General features: G+C 42.0%; 2 protein-coding genes across 2 annotated transcripts in view; both read left to right on the top strand.

The window, feature by feature from the left end:
- Nucleotides 1-597: 597 nt before the first annotated feature.
- On the top strand, nt 598-14,586 carry ppp1r2 (protein phosphatase 1, regulatory (inhibitor) subunit 2). Its single transcript, XM_076088103.1, has 6 exons — nt 598-960; nt 6,762-6,869; nt 7,509-7,592; nt 9,510-9,622; nt 11,696-11,902; nt 12,098-14,586. The coding sequence occupies exons 1-6, from the start codon at nt 830-832 to the stop codon at nt 12,115-12,117; spliced, it is 663 nt and encodes a 220-aa protein (XP_075944218.1). The 5' UTR covers nt 598-829; the 3' UTR covers nt 12,118-14,586.
- A 1,681-nt stretch (nt 14,587-16,267) lies between these two features.
- The window catches only part of LOC142946652 (arf-GAP with coiled-coil, ANK repeat and PH domain-containing protein 2-like), a 40,820-nt gene continuing 34,634 nt past the window's right edge, over nt 16,268-22,453 (top strand). The window contains exon 1 of the mRNA XM_076088100.1: nt 16,268-16,707. Coding sequence (XP_075944215.1) covers nt 16,655-16,707 — 53 coding nt within the window. The 5' untranslated portion in view covers nt 16,268-16,654. The remainder of the gene's footprint in view (nt 16,708-22,453) is intronic.

Raw genomic sequence — 22,453 nt, 5'->3', positions numbered from 1 at the left:
AAAGAGTGATAAACGGATATATATAGATATTGACAAATAAAACTGATTTGAAAACATGTTTTACTCACTCACAGGAAGTGAAAGGATTCATAAATGCAATTTTGTGTTTGACAAAAGTCCAAGCAAGGACTAGCTTAGAGCACGAACAACAACATCTTCTGCCCTCTTTCACTATGTGTGTAGTTGCACAGCTATATACATTTTGTTAAATATATTTTTCATTTAAATTATGTATGAAGGGATAAACAATTATATATGAAGGGGCAAACACACAAGGACCTGCAGAGGTTCAGTGTTTCATATTTAAATCATAGGTGGTGGAGTATCAATAAAGATGATGATTAGATTCATAATGAATTACTCATGGTCCTCCTCCTTTTGGGGTTAGGGTTCCTACATTTATATAAATTTCTGAAATATAATATACAAAATTCTGCTGTTGTTGCTCTCTGTTATTATTAGACACATGGCATAAAGGCGCCTTTATAAATAAGACATTTCCGAGCACTTAAAGGCAGCATTTGATGATGTGAAATCCCGTTTAACAAAATCTCGCGATGTTGTGATCATAGTACTCACAGTGCTCTTGCCCCGCCAGTCAGTGAACAACCGGAGTGTACGTAGCTAGATATGCCTAAGAGCCAGTGCACGTAGAGTCCTGCATAGGTTTACACTGAGTTTATGGACGAGCACTGAGTACTGACGGGGAGCATGTTTAAAACCGATCCTGTGTTTAGTAACGTTAACTGAGTCGCAGAAATCACAGAATCAGAAAATTAGTGGACGAGAAGTAGTTGAGCCAGCCGGGTCCGACAGTCAGCGTGTGGGAATGGCAGCTCTCCGGCCGATAAAAGGCATCCTGAAGAACAAGAACAGCGGGACAAACGTCCAATCCCTGCCCGAAGAAGTACCGGAAGACAGTCCCGAACAAGAGCCCGTACTCTCGGAAGATGACCCACAGTAAGTGTTTTTGCTTCGCCGTCGTGAGGCGGTTGGTAGCCAGGTAACGTTAGCTAGCTAAACACTTGTTAGCCTCTCTACGTCAGGTTAATTGTGACATAAAAGTCACCTCTTTGGGCTGGTAATGTTGGTCAACAGAGTGTATGTGAAAACTTTCTGGTAGCTTCTTGTGACTATGACTATGGCTTCCCTCCCAATGATTCAAATCGTAATGGAATGTGTAACCAAAGAGCTAATTGTATAGCTGTCAAGTTAGCTCGTTCACTAGCCAATGATTTCAGATGACGACTGTGTGGTTGTAACGGTTTTTAACGGACGTTCACATCGGTAGTTAACGTCCGTTCGAAGATACCGAAACACATAACTCTTACGGACGACTTGCCTCACATTGTGGCGATTAAAAGATATTATCAAGTGTTAACATGTATCGTTAAACAGCGACAACCCCCAGCCAACGAGGAGCAATAACGTTATAGGGCGTATTGACATCTAAACTGAGTAAAAGTATTGTTTATGTCCTCAATATTAGTATCATTAGTTTGTTTTCTCCATAAGTAAAAGAGGTAGGCAGTGCTGGCTTAAACTGCAAAACAAACAGTTGTCTGTTTCCTGCTACATTAGAGGGATTTAAGATCTAGGCCAACTATAATCTATTAACACATTTTAGGGTATTACCACTGAGATTGTTTTGTTTAACTTTGAATTAAAAACGGTGAAATATGTGCTGCTCAAAGCCTTTGACGGGCTGTGAGGGATTGGGATCTCAATCCAGTGGGTAAACAAAGCAGAGCTGGGTGTACCCCAAGTTATACTTCTAGTGACTAACACTTGACCTTATATCTGACACCGACAACTGCGTTACAGGCCGGGTCTAAACTGGCAGCAGTCTGTTTTAAAGAAGCCTCTCTTACCTGATCTTAGCTTTTAGTTCAACTTCTACAACCATCTCAAGACTGCTGTTGAATATTCACCATTATCAGTATAACTGCTGTCAAATCCCCTGCTTCCTAAACACATCTCACGTGTCCTTTAGTCCAGACACCTATTGGATTCTTTGGCAGAGGACTTTTGACCGTGCTTTTCATAAATTCCACCCCGATGTTGACCAGGATGATAGTGTGGCTCCCTCAACTCGCTGTAGAGGACGCCCGGCTAAAATATCAATCGTGTTCGATGGCAATGGGGGGCGCCTCAGATGAGGTGGAGAACAGCACAGAGGAGATACAATGGGTGTGTGCAAACTCACGGTTTAGTGGAGTGACTAGGCTCCATAATGATCTAAAGATGTGCTGACTGGGTAAACTCGCATGGGACTGCTAGGTCAGCTGTTTTGTCGTCGAAAGGTGCTCGGTCTCAGGGTCGGGTTGGAAGTTGGCTTCTTTTTTCTGGAGCCTTTCCCTTCTCTTATGTGTTGGGATTACTGACACTGACACTTTTGCTGTGGCAGCGAGACATAGAGCCTCACATCACCAGTGTCTCAGTGTCTCTGCTCTCCCACAATCCTCCTCTCAGTCTCCTCTCTGTGCCCCGAGGAATCTCTGGACATGTAGACTTCCCTGAGTAATGCTGTTGCAATGTAAGGGAGATTCACAAACACGAGGGAGCATCTTTTGCTAAAACACAAAAATGCATTACGTTGCATCATTTGTATAGGGTTTAAAATATGCGATCTAAAAGCTAGATACACACAAATATGATGGCTTTGAAGGCTTTACATGAATTGAATTATGTCTGATTTATAGTCAGGGTGATGAATGACACCACCCACCTGCCAAATGCTGCCAAATCTTCGATGCAAGCTGGAGATTCTGCCCACTGTAACAGTTGGCTTGGGCAGTGGATTCCTCAGTAGAATCATTTAGACAAATCATATTTAGATTTGAACATCTTTTTCAAAAAATGAGTCATTAGAAAAAATACGTGGTTATGGTGTGATGCCTCTGATCATTAGATCAACATGCATGAATACAGCACATGGGGTATATGATCCGCTTTGTGATAATGTTCTCTTACTTTGGAAGGCAAGGAGCCATTCTTCGGTTGGTTAAAGCCACAGTGTGAATAATTAGGCCATAAAAGGACGAGAGTTACTAAAGAGTTCCAGCCCCAGCACCGAATCTTTCAGCCTTTTCTGTGTTGATACAAAAATAGTCCCTTCTTTTAGTGACGAGGAAGTGGAGGAAGAAGAGATTTCTGGGAGTATCTTGCATGCAGCAAAGCACCAAATCCACAGAGAAGAACGAGGGCTGTCCATGCTACGTCATGCTGCCACTGTCAGCTCTTAAGTTTAAAGCAGATACATCGACTGTATGCAGTAACAGCGTACGCGATTTCAAAGCCGTACACACTACTGCATTGATTTTTATTAGCTCATTATATGGCATTTGATTGTGATTTGCTTCATAAGCCCCATGACAGTGTGAGTCAGCATTCTTTTTTTAATACGACAATGACCCTTCAGTGTCATCTGCTGTCAAGTATACTAAACCTTTGGCAGGTCTTCACTGCTCTGGCTCCGTGCATACTAAGGAGTTCTCAGTGTGGATTGTACAGGAGCCCACATAGGCCATTTGTTTGTTTCTCTCGCAGCTCTAATTCATTTCCTTAAGCATTGTAGGCCTTGGTAACTCATTAGAGACTGCCACCTTTGTTACCCCTTCAATCACCCACCATTATTTAGTTTACAGTGATGCATAGGCCGCACACACCTAGTCATATATAATTCATGGACGCTTCCATGACACTCAATCTCTCCTTCACTGTCTTGTGGGCCTCATCCTGACTGTGTGACGGACAGCTTGACTGGCAGCTAGTGAATCTGTCACTTTCAATGTTGTGGACAGAAAAAGACTACTCGGACAAGTAACCCTCCTGTGCTCAGGTCAGCTGAGGCCAACTGTGGGCACAAGAAAGGAATAGAGCTTCTGTATTGATGAGGAATCTGGAACTAATGTGTGTGTGTGTGTGTGTGTGTGTGTGTGTGTGTGTGTGTGTGTGTGTGTGTGTGTGTGTGTGTGTGTGTGTGTGTGTGTGTGTGTGTGTGTGTGTGTGTGTGTGTGTGTGTGTGTGTGTGTGTGTGTGTGTGTGTGTGTGTGTGTGTGTGTGTGTGTGTGTGTGTGTGTGTGTGTGTGTGTGTGCACCTCTGATCTACAACGAAGAAGAGCAGTTTTGCTTCAGGACAAGGCAGTAAAAAATGATCTCCCTCTAGCTGCATCTGTTTGTGCTTTTGACTCTGTTTAGATTCACTTCAAATGTTACTCGTCAGTACCGAAAGGGAGAATCTCTTTCATATTTTGTAGAAGACGTTGCCTTTTTTCCCACATCATGACCTTACGGTGACCGTGACCACTGATTTGTGGCCAGAGAATTCAACGCCTCCTCATTACTCCGCTTCTCCGCTGATGCACTTTCTAAAGTCTGGACAGATGACAAGTGCTTAAGAAATGGTATTAGTCCTAAATCTGCTGCTGCCGCCAGAGGAAGGAGCAGTGATTTGCACTCGGGTTTAGTGTATAACTGCAAAAAGGAAAAAAAACCTCCAATAAGGAAAAGTATAAAAAATAAAAGTAATATCAAATCTACATTCTACTATTTTAAGGTAAATAGAAGTGACTGTGTAAAGTCTACTTCATTTAGAACATAAAACAATTACGTGGGGTTGATTAGAAGGAAATCATTTAGCATTTGTTCATTCTGAAATCCCCAACATTCAACCAACAGTTAATTTACTAATGTGTAATGTTTTTAGGACATGACAATAATTCAGACTGGTTCAAATGAATGAGCCTTTGCTGCTGTTGGTGGGTGCGGCAGTGGTGGCTGGACCTTTCCTCACTCCTCTGTGACTGTGCTACCTGATATCACAGCTCAGCTCTCAGTGATGACTCACTCTATTTAATGAGTTTTCCTGAAGCGTTTTGTCGCCAGCTATTGAGCACCCTGGAGGGATGGTCATTGTCACATGCAGCTCTATATTCAGTGGCTTCCTGTAGTCTCTCCCCCCCCCCCCCCCCCCCCCCCCCCCCCCCCCTCTCTTGTATTGACAGGTGCATCATCATTGCTTTACTGTTTTTGTGATGATTTGCTCTGAATGAGTTGAGTTGAGTGGACTGGAATTGGATTTGAGGGCGATAGCGGTTTAGTGGAAATAGATCATGGTTGGGATTTGTTGTGTAACCACACACACTCTAACATCGTAACACACGCACTCCCAGTTGTTACTCATCGGCTTTTGCTGAGAAGGTTTCTGGAGTTTGTTTCCAAGTAGCAGGATATCAAACTATCCTCCTTGAACAAACAAAAGTTATATATTCTTAGGATTCTCTGGATCCAGATCCAGACAAAAACTGTCTTGTTGATGTAGTAATGTCAGAGGTATGCACTCTCTTTGGGCTTTGAAGTGTGTTCTAGTTACACAAACGTTCTATGGGAAACCGGATTTTACGGGAATCTTCCTGTTATTGATTTTCCTGTTTTAATGAGAAGCTCGCAAATGATCTGTGATGCAAGAGTGCACTGCTGAATGCAATGCATGGTTACAATTAAATTGAATGGGTATACTTTTAATCAAAGCATGTATTGCTTTTTTAAGTTAACGATTAAAAGGTAAAATATTTACATAAACTCTCCTTGGGAAACGTCCGGGCCCTTTGCAATCCTAGTCTGAAGAGATGTTTGGTTAACACGGTATGATTAATTGTAGGACTCTTATATTAGACTGTATTATTTTTTAGCTAAGCGTGCCTAATAAACTGGCACATTTGCCTTTTCCTCCACTTATTTAGCTCTTATTTAACCAAAGCCATCTCCTGAGAATCAGAGTCTGTGAAGCATCCAGGGAATCAACTTGGCTTAGCATCCGCAACCGAATCGATCGACTTATCGACAAACCTGTGTGGCTCAGGTCTGTTTTAGAGGGAGGAGCGGTCCTGAAGCAGCTGGCAGTGGATTTAGCATCACCCACCCCCTGCCTGTCTCCCGTGATACCCGACCTTTTGTTCCATGAACAACGTCGGGACTGATTTACAGTAGATCTTGGCAGCAAAGTCGAGGGAGAGCAGAGGTGGTTCAACCCAAGCCAGATAACTCCCAACAGCTCCTGGATTCATTGAAACCTGCACAGTGAACTATGCATTTTCTCTGTGAGCTTCTACTTCCTCTTCCCTGTGCTGTAATGGCAGGTGTTCCTCGCGTTATCCTCTCGAGCTAAACGTATCATTGGATGCTGATTTAGCCTTTGCTTCTGTTCATTTCCTCTTAGGATTTGAAAGGGCAGCGAGGATTAGAGTAATTCTGAACAAAAAGCGGAACCTAGCGGAGCATGCAGAGGTGACAGCCTTCTTCCCCAGATGAGAATGGAACCATTTGGGGGGGGATTAGGAAACCGGTCTATTTCAGAGTGAGCGGAACAAAAATTAACTCTCTTGTCTCAAATGAGACCGTTGTTTTGACTTTTGGCCTTATTCACTCACAGCCGACGATCCTTACCTCTCACTCATGCCCTTATTTGGTGAATAAAGGTCTCACATCCGTGCTGGATTGCCTCGACATGAAAGCAAATACCACGTCAACTCCCGAGAATCCTCCGAAACCAAATTGGTGCCGATGACATCGCCTGACTCTTTTTTTTTTTTATTGTCTGTTTTCCCAAAATAGAAGAGTGAAAAGTGGAGCACGTTCGGTCCTAGATTAAACCTAGCAGCTCTTCTCCCTGCAGGAATAGAGTGTGGGGGGGGGGGGGGATTTCTGTCCATTTAGCCTTCATTTCCTTCTCACCGTGTTTCCTTTGATCCTTTTTACAGGAAGAAATCCCAGAAATGGGATGAGATGAACATCCTGGCCACGTACCATCCGGCTGACAAAGACTACGGTATGATGAAGATCGATGAACCCAGCACACCTTACAACAGGTACTTCTGACCCCTTTTTGAAGGTTTCAATTCATAAAATTGGATTCGGTTTGAATCACTTTTGCACGTATTTTAAATGTTATATAAATGATAAGCTATCTGAAGACATTCATTTACTAGAGGCTTGTAAAACTGTATATCCTTATCTAAGCTGAAAAATATTTCCATAGAGAATGCATGTGTAAGTGCCATAGAATTGACCCTTTAAATGATCGTATAAACAGTTTTGGGCTTTAAATTGTGCCAGTTTGGGAGAGTTGTGTGTGTGTGTGTGTGTGTGTGTGTGTGTGTGTGTGTGTGTGTGTGTGTGTGTGTGTGTGTGTGTGTGTGTGTGTGTGTGTGTGTGTGTGTGTGTGTGTGTGTGTGTGTGTGTGTGTGTGTGTGTGTGTGTGTGTGTGTGTGTGTGTGTCAGCAGGTTCGTAATCCAATATGCCAGGGAAGGTTGACCTTGTCACGGACCTTTCCTCTTTCAGTCTACGTTCCCCTGTGCTCTGCTTCTTCTCTACCCATAATCCCCTCTGGCAACTTGTCTGTTTGGTTATCTGCTCCTGTTTATGTCTGCATTTCCTTTTCCCTTCTCAATCCTCCCTCTCGCCTCATTTTGGGCTTATCTTTATTCGGTTAATTGCTCTCTTTCAGGATGGTGGGGGACGAGGATGATGAAGGGGCGCTGAGTGACTCGGACGGCCACGGCGGACTCGCAGCTGATGACCTGGCATCGAAGTAAGACATGTGAACGGAGGGAGACGAGTACAAACCAAGTACAGTGGTAGAAAGCAAGCAATGAAATATGATTAGGCTGGCCGCTGTAACAGCTTCATTTCTTTTCTTTGTTTTGTAGTTGCTGGTGCAGTTTGTAGCTTTTTAGAATTTTAATGAAGAAGAAATGTAACCTGGAAAAGGGAGAAAAATTATTTATGCGCTCAGGTGTAGCCCAGATCAGCCACACCTGAACACACTCACCAATGTCCTTGTCCTCAAACAAGAATGTGTTGTAACTGATAGGTGTGTAGCACACACACACACACACACACGGGATACAGACACAGTAAGCACTAGGCAGTACACTCACTCCCAGAATGCACTGTGGTTTGAAAAGTACCGTATTTTCCGCACTATAAAGCGCACCGGATTATAAGGTGCACCTTCAATGAATGGCCTATTTTAGAACTGTTTTTATATATAGGGCACACCGGATTATAAGGCGCATAGAATAGAATAGCGTCGTAAGCGTGTCTCTTGAAAGGTGCCATTTTGGGGTCTTTATACACACAAGTGGTGTTGGACTAGGAGTAAGCACAGTACCGGTGTTTACCGCGGTGCGGCTTTGTAGTTTACCAGTCGTACTGAAACATTTTGACAGAGCGCCGTGTACAACCAGTATGGATCAACCAATTAACCAATTGATCCATATATAAGGCGCTCCGGATTACAAGGCGCACTGTCGTTTTTTGAGAAAATTAAAGGCTTTTAAGTGCGCCTTATAGTGCGGTAAATACGGTACTCATGGGGATGTGTCCTAATATGATTGTGCATTTATTTGTTCTAACTAAGAAACACACCTGTAAAAAATTAACATATCTCTATTGTGTGCATAACATACACACAAACATTATAAACTACACAGACATGACCCAACCCGTGTTACTGTGTGTTTTTTGTGTTGTTTAAACATAATCTGGTAACATTTCTATGTTTTCAGTGCAAACTGTGTTCTGAATGTATTGATTTTTATTAATTCCATTATTTTGCTACATACAGAGCATCCTAGAAGGAAAGAAATCTTGATAAGAATTACGTTTCTGGGCCATCTTATGTAAGTGCATTGATGCAGGGATTGGATGAGCGGGTTTGAGTGTGTGTGTGTGTGTGTGTGTGTGTGTGTGTGTGCCACAGAGAGGACAGTGATTAGCTCCGGGCTTTGCAAGTCAATTAGCCGCTTTTTTGCGTCCTTCCACACAAGAGCGGCTTCCATTGTTCTACACTAAACCCTCCAGATAGTACAACAGCTGCTCTTCTCCCCCCGTCCTCGTGTTCAATCTCTCCAGCATGCTCTCTCTGTCTCTTCTCTCATACATCACTTATCCAGCTATGCCGTTCTTCGCTTTACTTCCCTCGTCTCTTAATTCACTGCTTCACTTACACCTTCTTGCCTCCTTCCTTTCTGCCGGTCTTTATATCTGCCCGGGATATCGGATACTATTATTGGTGCGTTCTGAAACGGTAGGGAAATTGACTTCTTTCTGGGTGAACCAGGCCAGTTTGTTGGAGAGCAGTAGTACAGTAAACAGGAGCCTCCCCGGGGTAAGTTGCACCAATTGACTACCGTCCGCTGAGCCGTAAACCATTATTCATGTTGTCCTCTGCTGTTAGAGCTCTCCGAGTGTGAGAGATGGAGGATAGTAATTCTTACTATTTTTGTCTCATGCTTGAGTACTCGCACATGCTCACATCTCTTCCCTCTCTCCTCCACCTTGCCCTAAAATCTCTCCATAGAAAGCCTTTTTTAGAAGTCTCTCCGCAACGACTTTAGGAGAAGCTATTGGTTATCTCCTGTCTCTATTTGGTCATTTAATAAGCCACTAATTCATATTTCTTATCCTTTTCTGTCTGTTTTGTTTTTTTAATCTTTATTTCAAGGCTGGTGGCAGCAGAGAGCTCAGAGCCTCGCTTCATGAAGGAAGAAGAAGTAGAAGAAGAAGACGAGGAGACCAGCGAGGAGGAGGAAGACGAGCTGAGTCCTGAAGAACAAGGTTAACATGGCGATTCTTTTCCTTTTTTTTATGTATTTGTTCACATCCACACCTACTGGTGCCCTTGTTTATCCAGTCTCAGTGTAATGTTATTCCTCATATCCCACAGTTCACCTTAATACAAGCTAAGTGTCATCTGCAGCTGGGAGAGTGACGGTCCACAGTTAAGTGCTGCTGGAGAGAGATCTGTTTTAGAAAGGGCTCCTGTGTGTGTGTGTGTGTGTGTGTGTGTGTGTGTGTGTGTGTGTGTGTGTGTGTGTGTGTGTGTGTGTGTGTGTGTGTGTGTGTGTGTGTGTGTGTGTGTGTGTGTGTGTGTGTGTGTGTGTGTGTGTGTGTGTGTGTGTGTGTGTGTCACACACACACACACACTCTCACTGTGTCAGTATCCTTTTGACTGTTCTCTGACCTTCTATGTGTACAATTTGTGGAGGCTGAAATCTTCCCCACCGAGAGAAGGCCGGAGAGCACGCTCCACTGTTTTACAGTAGAGTTGCTTCTTAATAAATCTACCCTAAACTGGTTTACAATTAAAATGTATTTAATCCTACTGAAGCTTATACAATTACAGAATGAAGTACACTACTAACAGAATATATAATAATATGATCCGCGCGGAAAAGCTATTCACTCGCGACTCAGCCTGGAAACACAGATGTTTCCAGGCTGAGAGCCGAGAAGAAAGAGAGTGAATACCTTTCCAGCACTTCCCCTTACAGTTTGAAATCCCCTCCCTTTTGTCCATCTTAATTCCTATTGGCTAATTTCGGTTGCCTCCTCCTGGCGTCAGGCTTCCGAAAACCCTCGCGCGGGCACAACCTGCAAATGTCTGTCTCGAAGTCTGACTTTCCCTTGGCTATTCTTCACAGTTTAATACATTCAATGACTGTCTTTTATGGCTTAACACTTCTATGATAAACATTCTATATAAAGATATGGATTTGCAACTTTTGGCAAAAACTTCACAAGTTTCACAAACAGATATAAAGGTGCTACTAAGATACACTTCTAACTACAAATCACTTCTACAATTATGAATCTTCTAATTATGTATTCCAAAACACTTCTAATTATGATTTCTTAATTATGAATCATTAAACACTTCTATTATGATTTCTTAAAACACTTCTAAACCCAAATTTCCTACAACACACACACACTAGCACACAATCAAACAGGCGCTGCTGTAGAATTTGAACATGCCCGCTTGTTGTTTCACATGTATTTCTGAACTGTGCGGGTAAAAGCAAGAGAACAGTCTGGAAACTGCAAATACGATCGATATACTCCAACTGCAGAGCTCCAGCCACAGCAGTTTTTGGACACAGTTTTCGGCATGGCAACTTGTGCCACCTTCAGGAAAGTTTAAAAATATTGATTAGAGCTGCAGGTGAAGACATGCCGAGTCAAGTTGAAGAGAATTTAGGAATGTTTCACATACAATATTTTCTCATGTTCAGTCCTTTTCTGCAGTCAACACAAAATACAAGACATATTTTGTGAGCAGATAACGCTGGTCTAGTGGACATATTTATCCAAAGTAACGTAACACTATAATTACTTCAACTACGAGAATAGTAACAACTATTTATCACTTTTGGAGTTGCTGATTTTTTTGCATACAGACAATGTGTGTCTCAGCCTGGCAGTGCCAAGATAATCCCAAATATGTCGGTGGCACATCACTCACACAGACATAGAGCCCAGCATAAAGTCTGTGGCACACCCTCCTTTTATCCTATTTTAGTTCAATTACCATCCATGTCGAGGTTGCAGCAAGCACTTGGAAGTTATTGCTTACTAAAATAAGTCTCATCAGTTACCTCACTGTGTCCCATTTGGAGTTTGACCCCTTTTTAAAATACGTTTGTCAGAAACAATAGAAATGGAGAAGATTTTTACTGAGCAACCTGCATGTATGAATGTAGAAGAAATCCGTTGATTATGATGTAAAAATGTTGAATTAGAGCTTTTATCAGTAGTCATAATAGTAGCATAATGAACCACTCTAAATGCTGCATTCAACCATTGCTTTGGGCCAATTTGAAACGATTTCAATGTTTTCTTCCTCTGCAGCCAAAAAGACGCATTTTCAGATGATGAGGAAGATGCACTACAATGAGGGCATGAACATCAAGCTGGCCCGTCAGCTCATCGCCAGCGAGCTCGAAGAGGACGCAGACGAAGAGATGAGGGACGACACCGAGGAAGTGAAGGAGGACACGGAGGAGACGGAGGAGACGGAGGAGACGGAGGAGATCAGCGTTGACCCGCCACAGGAAGGTAGGGAGGAGGAGACACGGTGCACAAAGTTAGACGGAACCCATTTTTAATCAGGAATGTTGTTCAGCTTCCCCAGCCACTCTATTTAGTGGATCAAAGTACAAAGAGAGGAAAATAAATATTCCATTTCTATTTGTTCTAGCTCTTCCTGTCTTTCTATTCTCACGTCTGTCCTGTCTCTTGTTTGTTCTCCAGCTGATTCTCTGGACTCGTAGAGGAGGCTTCTTTCCCCAAATTACAGCCCTTGTGTGTCGGCTCCAGATCGGGACAGACAATGCCACCTGCGCTCTGTGTTTTTTAATGCCGGGCCGCACAGCAGACACCGCTTCACCACTCGTATAACAAACCTCAACAGCCAATAACCTCCCGGTCACCTGTCTCTCTCGACTATTCCTTAGAAACTGTGCAATATAACCTTCAAAACAAACCTGGTTTTTATCTCCCAGAATGCAACACACAAGAGAAGACTGTTGCTCCCTCCTCCTCCTCCTCCTCCTCATCCTCCTCTCCTTTTTGCCAAGAATGTCCCCCTCCTACCTCCTCTGGACTGGCATCGCACTGAAGGATATGTGATTCTGACCCTGAAAGGAGGATCAAGGTCCGTTAGAAAAAACAAAAAAAACAAACAGCCGGATACCAGGACCCCCGTCTGGCCACTCTACAGTCCTTCTGTACGTGAGCCCTGGAGAAAACCAGGGGAAACCCCACAGAAGGCATATCTGAGACGTGACGACAGCGATTTTACTGGGTGCTCTTCAGGTGGCTTTTATTTCTACTGTTGCTTTGTGACTCACCACTCTGTCACATTTTCTTTCCTCCTTCAGTACTTTTTGTGATTTAAAAAAAAAAAAAAAAAAAAAAAAAAAATTGGGACACTGTGATGACCAGTTGGGTTGTCACCTTTGTTTTACCTTGTGATTCAGGTACGCCATTCATATTGGCATACTGGTGTTATGATCATTTAGGAGCTATATATTAGTCTCTAATAGCACAAGACAACATGACCTACATCATCTAAATGTCATTATAAAGAACCATCCACATTTGACATCATACAGTACATACTTAATATATAACATACTTAATACACACGTGTGCTGTGGTGTCTCACTTTGATGCTTGCAGTCAATTGTATGGCTTTTTGCTTAAGATCAATTAAAACAACAAAGACCATCATTAATATATATTTGCAATTTGCTAATTTTTCCCCCAGAACTTTTTATTTACTTCTCTCTTTGCAAGCAAGCACAGCAAACCTCAATTACAATTCTGGCATTTTAAAAAACAAACACGTATACCTCATAGAACCAGACGATAGGCCTTTTTTTTCCAAAATGAAATCCACTGATACATTTGGCATGTAGGTCGTCTATCGACGGTATTGAAGTCCCACATGTGAGGTACAGCTTGTGCTACTGATTAACAGCACAGTGCTCCGTCTTTAAGCTCGTATGTAGGGTTTGACAAAGAAGAAACCAGCTCTTACATGATTTGTTTAGTTGACTTCTTACTGCACGGGAGCTTCACCAGACAGAATTGTGTGTAATATTATTCGAGGAAGGTACATTCATCTACTTGTTGTTTAATTTCTCACCTGGCTTCATCACATTTTAATTTACGACGCAGCTTGGGAATGTCAAAGAGAAGTTATTGATGCTACTGACTTTAGTTAAAGCAGATGTTGCCAGCGGAGTTCACCACTAAGGCTTATTGGAGGTTTTTTGTAACAGCTGGAGTTCCTACAGGTGTCGACAAAGTCTTAAATTGTTGCATTTGACAAAAGTATTGAGGGGAAAAAAAGTCAATGATCCTGGTGGCACGCATGGAGTTGTTGGTGGTCAGTTTCTGGGGGGATTCTTACTTTTACTATGATTGAGCTATACACTGTATGACTTCACTAGAACCGAACAACCTGAGGGATACGTATGGAGGAACCCTGAGTGTGTCTTGTGTTCTCTTCATTTTCTTCTGACCCTTTAATTCCTCACTGTGGTTGAAAGTGTTGAGCTCTTTTTAAAAAAAAAAAAAAAAAAAAAAAATAGAAATACAAAAGTTCATATAAAGTCCACAGACAACAGTATGTCTTCTGCAAACGTCCCTTTGCAGTTCGTTTTGTTCTCGGTAGTTTAGTATTTGGTGGTGTTATGTTTTTTTTTTGCCATTATTGAAGTTAAAGCAACTTCCTTTTGGCCATTTCCACTAATCAACAAGTTCACATCCGAGCAGTTAATCATCACATGGTTACTGTAGAGATACAGGTGTATGTCTGGAAATACAGATGTTGACGATACCGTCGTCTTCTATTCTGTTCACTGAATTCGTGGGCAGATGACAGACGGCGGCAGAGAAGCTGAGATGTTTGGTTTATGTTCTCACAAATGATCTGCCCTGTAGGTGGTTATTACCTGTCAAATGTGCCTCTTATGTATTTATGTACATGTGTGTAAAATGAACAGGCTATGCTCCGTGTTACCGTTTTACTTTCACCTCACGTGTCCTCCGACTCGCTTTTTGTTACTGCACCACGTCTGCCCTGTTTGGTTTGTTTTCTAAGAACGACAGACTGTTGAACACTGTGTGTCTGTCTCAGTTATTTCCAGTTGAAGCATGTCCTTAATCATTGGATTGTGTGTATTCTGTTTTGTTTTTGTCTCCTACCATTAAACAAATGTTATGAAGTCGTATCTGCTGTGGCCTATGATTGATCTGAAGAGTCGGGTGCCTAAAAGTTGAATGATGCAGAAAATTGCTGACTGTCTGATTAAATCCTCTGAAGGAGTTACAGCTTTCCTCCTCACGCAAACAACAAACGTTCTCTTGTTCACTGACGAATATCACAAGGTGAACGCAACCTCCGGTCTGTCATCATGTGCCAAACGGTAACAAAAACAATATCCAGATTATTGATCACAGCTTTATCCAATTTATCATCTATCTTGGCAGTGATTTGAAAAGTACCTCTTTATTCAGAAAAGTACAATTACAAAATGGTCATATGCACCATTAAAATGTCTTTTATTTTGACTTAAACTTAAATGTTTTATTACAAAGTATAGAAATTAAGTTTCAAAGATTTGAAACGTAGTATTCCATCACAACACCAGGCCCATCTTTACTTTAAAAGTAACATCATGCTCGTCACTAATGTTAGTGAAGATTAATAACAACAAACATGTAACTCGGCCATCAATAAAGCCAGATGATATTCCCCGTGCTGGTTACTATATGTTAAACATGTTTCAAGCCTCTGCTTGTTGTTTTACATCCTATTATGGGAATGAATGGAAATGTTATTAAGTGCCAGTAGTCTACCTCACAATTACAAGTATAGGCTACTGGAGTAAAAACATTGTCCACTTAGTTTGGACATTGCATAAAATAATTATATATACATTTGAATACTACACTCGTTGAGGTACTCTTTAAAATGACAGTGCTCCTCTCTAACCACCAGGTGGCGCTGTAACACAATGTATCTGCCAATCCCGTTGGGTTTCTAGTAATTCTAATGGGATCAAACAGGGAGCTGTGTTAGCAGGGATTATCCTACATGTTTGGTGTTGAGTGGGTTTAAAGATGAGAATGAAAGCACGTTCTAGTGTTTCAGTCAACTGCAAAACAGCGTTTTAACGCAAGTGGACGAGAGACTTGAATAAAATGTCGTGTTTTACCTATTCGTCTTGTTAAAGTGTTTAGTGTGTGAATAATTTGTAGGTGAGGAGTTATTTAATCTTCAGTGTAAAGTACGGTGGAGTAAGAGAGGAGGAGGCCGTCCACTGACACAAAGATCGTGCAGAAACACACAGAGGCATCACTCTGGTTTAGTTTGCGTCTTTATTATTATCATTATTGTGTTGACACTTTGCTAGCAATGGATTACAGGATTTGTTTTTATTTCCTTGAATTGGAAAGAAAACAGATTTATGTTACAGGGCTCTTCTGATAAACTCTGGAAGATGTAGCTCCTATTCAATAGACAGACAGAGAGACAGACAGACAGACAGATAGATAGACACTTTATTAATCCCGCAAGGGGACATTTGTTCGCTACAGCAGCATTATGATACAGGTAAGCAATCAAAGTAACAGAGTAAAAATAAAACATTTCAGTATAAAAATGCAAAATATATACAATAAAAAAAAAATTAAATATAAAAAAATGCACAATAGGAGTGGAAATCCACAGGCACTTGCTGGTCCTGTATGTTTCCCCCTTTTTATCATTGTTCTCATTATTATTTTGTACAATGTCTGGATACTGATAGCGACAGCCATTCCCGTTTTCCTGAACAGGATCACAGAAATCGAGCGCATGCGCTGTGGATAGTGAACCATCTGTCCCCAGCATAGACGATCTGTGAGTGAGGCAGTCGTCTCTGCGTGGAAGAACAGATCCTCTCCCACTGGCTGCTATGACCTGAGCAACCGGACGACACGTCTCTGCTCTCCGGACTGACCGCTGCTGCCTCGAAGAGTTTCGTTGTTGCGCTTTTTTGTTGTTGTTGTTGTTGTTATTGTAGCAACTCTACATTCAACACACACACACACACACAGTCGTTTATGGTTGCATTGCCACGACTCTTTGTAACCGTAGCTGCTGGCCTCTGAGGCTAGCAGTGACAGAGTGGAGCCAGCTGGTCGGACAGCGGTACAGTAGCGTTAGCACAACAAGCTAATTAACCGGAAACACTTGAGCCTGGATTACTGCCTTTAATCAAAGAGAGTCTGCGGGTTTTACTCACTGCGGTCACAATGAAGATCACTGTGGATTTCGAGGAATGTTTGAAGGACTCTCCAAGATTCAGGTGAGTGGTCGCTTTAATCCTGGTTAGTGGTGATTTATGCATCACAAGAGGAAAGTATCAGTGAATTTAGCTGCCTGCTAACTAAAGCTAATCATGATTAACTAGCTCTCTGTTTGCTGCATGCCTCTTTTTCTATTTGTGTCTCTCAGAGAGCCATAAACTCACTGACCGGTGAGGCACACACGAGCAGGAGCAAGCTGGTGCTGGTTTATTGTGTATAAATTATGTATATTATGTATGTATATTAAAAATGAATGCTGGAAGACACAGTCTGTGCCATTAACCTTAATTTGGCATTGTTTAAAAAGTCAAGCATACAGTATGAGAGTGTGCAGTACTTCACACTGTGCCATGCTTTCTTATTTAACTGGATTTAAGTGAAATTACAGTGAAAAAAAAGTTAATATTTTGCAGCTATACACAGAATCTGTTGACATGCATCCACACAGAAACAGAGTGATGTTAATCTGTGATAATAGTTTGATTTAATATAAGTATTTGAGCACATTTTCTGAGAAATTTGAGTAAGCATGTTCTTGCTTTCACCAATTTAGGCAATTGAGTATTACAATATCTGGATATATGATTTAATTATGACACGATTATATTGAAAGACCATAAATTATCATATTGAATTATCGTCCAGCCCTCTACTGTAACTACATACGCTGCAACTAACAATTATTTTCATCATCCTTCAGTTATTATCTCAATTAGTCGGTTAATTGTTTGGCCCATAAAATGTCAGCAGATGGTAGAAAAACAGATTCCCAAAGCCCAAGTTGACACATTGTGAAAGTCTCAACAACCCGAAACAATTAAGATTCATATTGTTGAAGATTCAGTAAAATGTCACATTTAAGAAGATGAAACCATTTGTTTTTGGCATATTCGCTGAAAACGCTGACTTTGTTAATAACCTTTCAGTGCATTGACCCCTCATGGATGGTTTAAGCAGTACCGGGCTTACACTTCTTCTCCCACCAGCCACATTAAGTGGAACATCTTTAAACTCATCCTCCATTTTAAGTATCTGCATGAAGTGAATAATGGCCCGAGTCCACTTAAAAGTGTAAAGCGAGCTCTCGTGTGTTCATGTGATGTATTCCTGGCAGCACTGTTGCTTCTAACATCACTCACAACAACTTCTTCTTATTTTTTTTTAATCCCGCGAGCTTTAAAAGCTGTGAAAATGTTCTGTTGGCTCTCCACTTCCTTTCTCACTCACTCTGCGTTTTCCAGAGATGTGAGAAAGCGCCTCTTTCCTCCCACAGCTCCCCTTCGCTAATGCTGCAACATCCTCTCTCTCTCCAAAAAAAACAACAACGAGGAACAGATGTTAACATTCGGAGGTTTGGATGAAGGGAAACGTCCCAGTCAGCTGTGTTGCCTGAATCTGGCTGGTCTAACGCTGTGGTGACTTACATCCCACGTGTGTCACCAACACTGCAGACAGTTAGAAGTCGTGTGCGTCAATGATGTGCAGTTTATCAGCAAAGCAAAGCAAAGGAAACTGCTCTGATGTGGGGAACATACAATGTTTGTCTGAAGTAAACACATGTCATAGTTGCTATAACTTCAGCTTACAGATGTAGGTTCTGTTGGGGAAAATATGGTTAAATTTCCCATGATCCTCTGCAGCCAGGAGTCCAGCTAGCTCCATCTCTATCTATATTTTTAGTGCTCTTTGTCCTTTTACGAGAGTCATCGCTCAACATTTCCCTAAATGTAAATCCACTGTGGGCTCATCCTGACGCGTTGGGACTGATCTTCACAGTGTCCCCCCCCCCCCCCCCCCCCCCCCCCCCACACACGGATATATACACCAGTGTGTGTGGAGCCGCCTCTCACTCGCTCAACATCTGTTGCCATTTTGGTGTTTTGCTTTCAACTTTGTGCCAGAGAATATGAAGCCCCCAAATGTGGAGAGGGTTGTTTTTTCAAGTGGTAATTTGGCACACCCTACATCTTTTTTGCTCTCATCTTCATTTTAGTTTGGAAGTTGTCTTGCTTTCAGCCCGGAGGAGAGACGCACGAGTGCAAAACTGATGTGTTTTTGGCAGTAAAACCCTGGTAGCCTAGTTTTCCACTTGAAAATCGACATTAGACTCTGTCTCCTCTTCAACTATGAGAGTCGAACATTCCCTTCAGTGGGCCGTGGCTTTCCCCCACATGTATATGAGTAAATAGTTTACATATTTAATAAGATTTCTTATCCTGCAAGGTCCCAAAGGAGGCTAACTTTTGCGATTAGAAAATAAAACATCGCAAGAGCAGGATGGATATATATATATATACCTAGTAGACATGAACTGACTAAAAGTGAGCTTATTTCTGTAATAAAAAGCAACCTTCCTCACCCGCTTCTCAATCATGAGAACATGATTGCTGGCTCCTGATTGGTTTAGCTGACTCTGACCTCGGCGGAGGGCCATTGTATGAAGTCATCGGTCGAACCGCCCCGGTTGCAGCTTCCTCTGAGTCATGGCCGGCAGCTGTAGAGCGGGCAGATAACCGTCACTCTTCTGTAACACAGAACCTTCTGCCTGAAGAGGAGCTCTGGTCCCTCATTAGCTTCCTGTGGGAGTCCAGCTGAAGGCTCGTTAGCACGCTCAGCTCGTTGAAGTCTGATTTAATTGAGCTGCGGTTCGTTTTCCTTTAATTAATAAAGGGCATTAATGGCTAATTAAATGTCATGACTGACTGCACTGGTAGGGCTTGATACAGTTGTGTTTCATTAAGTATGGGGCAGCAAAGTGAATAAAACAGACGGTTAGAAATGGTTATTTTTACACCGACTTCTGACATTTGAAGGCTAAACGATTAATCAATTATTTAAGAAAATATGCTGTAGATGAATCGAAAATGACAATAATGAAAGTCGTTTCTCCCGCTCTTAATTTTTGATAAAGTTTCTGTTTCCTTATGTAAGACATATGGAAGGCTGAGGATGCTTCTCTGTAACCGTCTATCTTTAAGTAATGACCTCATCTTGTTGATGTTGAGGCGTGTGCGTGTAATGGTGGGTTTTTACCACAGCGGGACACCCCCCCCCCCCTCGCTGTCTAACAATTACAGGATCTACGTCACAGCACTGAAGCTCACCCCATTCTTCACATTTCCATCCACAGCGACCGATTCAAAGTGTTTACCACCACTGTCATTTCAGCCCAGTGGAATAAACTTTATTCGTTCCCTCATTGAAAACACAAGAATGTAAATTATAAAACAACAAAACAGCGGACCCCATGTGTAATCTTCTTTCTATTAAACATTGTTGAAGGCAGAGGTAACAGAGGGAAGAAGAGATGGCAAAAAACACCACTGGACACAAAGCTATACGAAATATAATTAGAAAACATCAAAGGGAAGTTCAGACGTCTTAATTGGATTAGTTCTAGTCGTTTTGAAAGTAAGCCTGCTTTGAGCTTACAGTGGAATTTGGAGCTGTATTACGTAGGAGAATATGAATATGGGATTAGGCTCTATGTTGGCAGATACTTAACACTAAATGACTCAGTTTGGGACTGGAGCAAAAAAAAAGTTCATTATCTGTTAATCTGCTCGTTATTGAATCGATTCATCTTTTGGTTCAGACCAAAGAAGAGAAATGCAGATGTTGCACGATGGAAACTGATGTTCAGTCGGACCAGTGAGTGCAGAAACTCTGCATTAGCACATATCTGCCAATTTTGAGGATAGTGAAAATATGCGGAGAGAGCAGATGGCCTTGGAGAGTTCAAGCCTTTTGAAGTGCAGGTGTGTGTGTGTGCCACCGGCCCCCAGAAGTCTCTGCTGTGTGTGCAGCGTGAACGTCAAACCTGTTTAACTACCTCGGTGCTGCTGGCCCGCTGCCAACAGCCACACACACACACACACACGATTTGTTTTGGTTCATGGTCACTGAATCACTGTAAAATAATTAGGTGTCTCTGTTTTTAGAGAAGATGTTGCTAGTCAGAGCTCTCAGTAACATGTGGAGGGCGAGCAGCACCGAAAGGTTCGAAGGCTTTGTCGTTGTTGCAGTGGGACACTTTTTAGTCACCCGCTTCTGAAATAACACATTTAATGGAGATGTTTTCCCAATAATGTAAACTTTATATACATCATCTAGAGCTGATTAGATTCAGCTCTTGATAGGTTACCAGGTTGAATGTTGAATAATGTAAATAAGGCAGAGTGACCGATTCAAATACTGACGGATAATTACATTCAAAGTTACATTTTATTCACCGGACCAATCTAATGCAAAGCTGGCTTCTCTTCTGGACGTACAGTCGTGTGCACATCTGTCTGGCTTACGTTGTGGATCAGTGTCCCTTTGCGTGATCTTGGTCAACTTAAAGTGAAGTAGGACCCAAACATTCCCTCAGTGGCGCTGAGTCGGCGTCTTTCTCACTGATGTGGTTTACACAGAAAGCTTTTTCTTCTTCCTCTTCTCTTCATGTGATTCATACCAGAGGTCTCTCTTTATTTAACCTCAGGCTCACACCCAAACAGCACTTAGACCAGGACGTCTGAGTTTCCTAATTTATATCGTTCCATTTCGTGAAGAAGCGAGTAATCACATGTTGCTGTTTCCTTTTTACTTTCCTGCTCTCTCAGCTGTAAAGGTCAACACATGTGGTGGATATCATTTCTCTTTGGTGCTGAATGAGTAAAACGTAAAGCTACTAACTCCGAATCATTTACTTCTTTAATACAGTTTGATCACGCAAGTTGAAAGTGTTGGTGGACATCAACAGGTCCCTAAAACTCTATCCAAAACATTTGAAATAAGAGGTATAGCCTAATGTGACATGTTCTGACTGTTGTCTGGTCCTGCCGCCTCATTTTAGTTTGCAGAAATCAGATACGAGACGTTTGGCCAGCAGCTCTCTGCACTGAGAGCAGAATACCTGCATCGTCCTGTGTGCGTTATCACACAACGAGTGCTGCTGAGAGACGCAAGCCTATTGACGCCACGATGCAGACAACACTGCATCACTATACTGAGAATGTGGACGTTTGTCTGTATTTTCTAGAAAACAAAGAGGTCATTTTCAAAGAAAGATGTAGTTTGTAATGTTTACAACCTGCCATGATGTTGCTCATCCATTACCCTCTCCCATAAGTATTTAGTTGCACTCCTCTTAGAGCTGACCATTAAACCCTATTCTGTAGTTTACACTCTTCATTATAATACTTTGAGAATTTGGAATTAAGAGATTGAAGAGATGTGATTTCCTTTTTATATGTGCTTCCTTGTGCAATGACTGAAGGACCCTTTAGCTCTGTGTCACTTGGTGGGTAGAGTGCCAATGCTTCTCAAACTAAAATGCACATATGTGTTTTAAACGTCTTTGGGTAACGGCATTGACATAATACATTTTATACCAAGAGAGTTATAGTTCATAGACCTGGGCAGCAGATCACAGGGCTCTTGGGTAGTTCACAGTTCAACATGCAGTTGCCGTGGTGTTATCTGTGTACTTTGGTGTTCTCATAACTGCCATATGCCTGAAAGCTAGGCTAGGTATAATAAACTACTGACGTACTCTAGCCATAAAGAAAAGTGACCCACGTGCTCTATGTTCGGTCCTGGAGGAAGGCCATGCAACGCCGCCACTATTCTTTGAAATTTCATCAGTGTTTACCTTTTTCAAAATAGATGGAGAGACATTTCAGATGAATTGTGTGATTACCCCAAATGGGACGAATCAGACGATTCGTTTTTCACACTGACGCTCACAACCCTACCAGACTC

This window comes from Anarhichas minor, unplaced genomic scaffold (assembly GCF_050575085.1).
Source record: "Anarhichas minor isolate MPS153535 unplaced genomic scaffold, ASM5057508v1 ptg000010l, whole genome shotgun sequence".
Lineage (NCBI taxonomy): Eukaryota > Metazoa > Chordata > Actinopteri > Perciformes > Anarhichadidae > Anarhichas > Anarhichas minor.
Note: the sequence above shows the minus strand (reverse complement) of the source record. Positions and strands in the feature narration are given on the sequence as shown.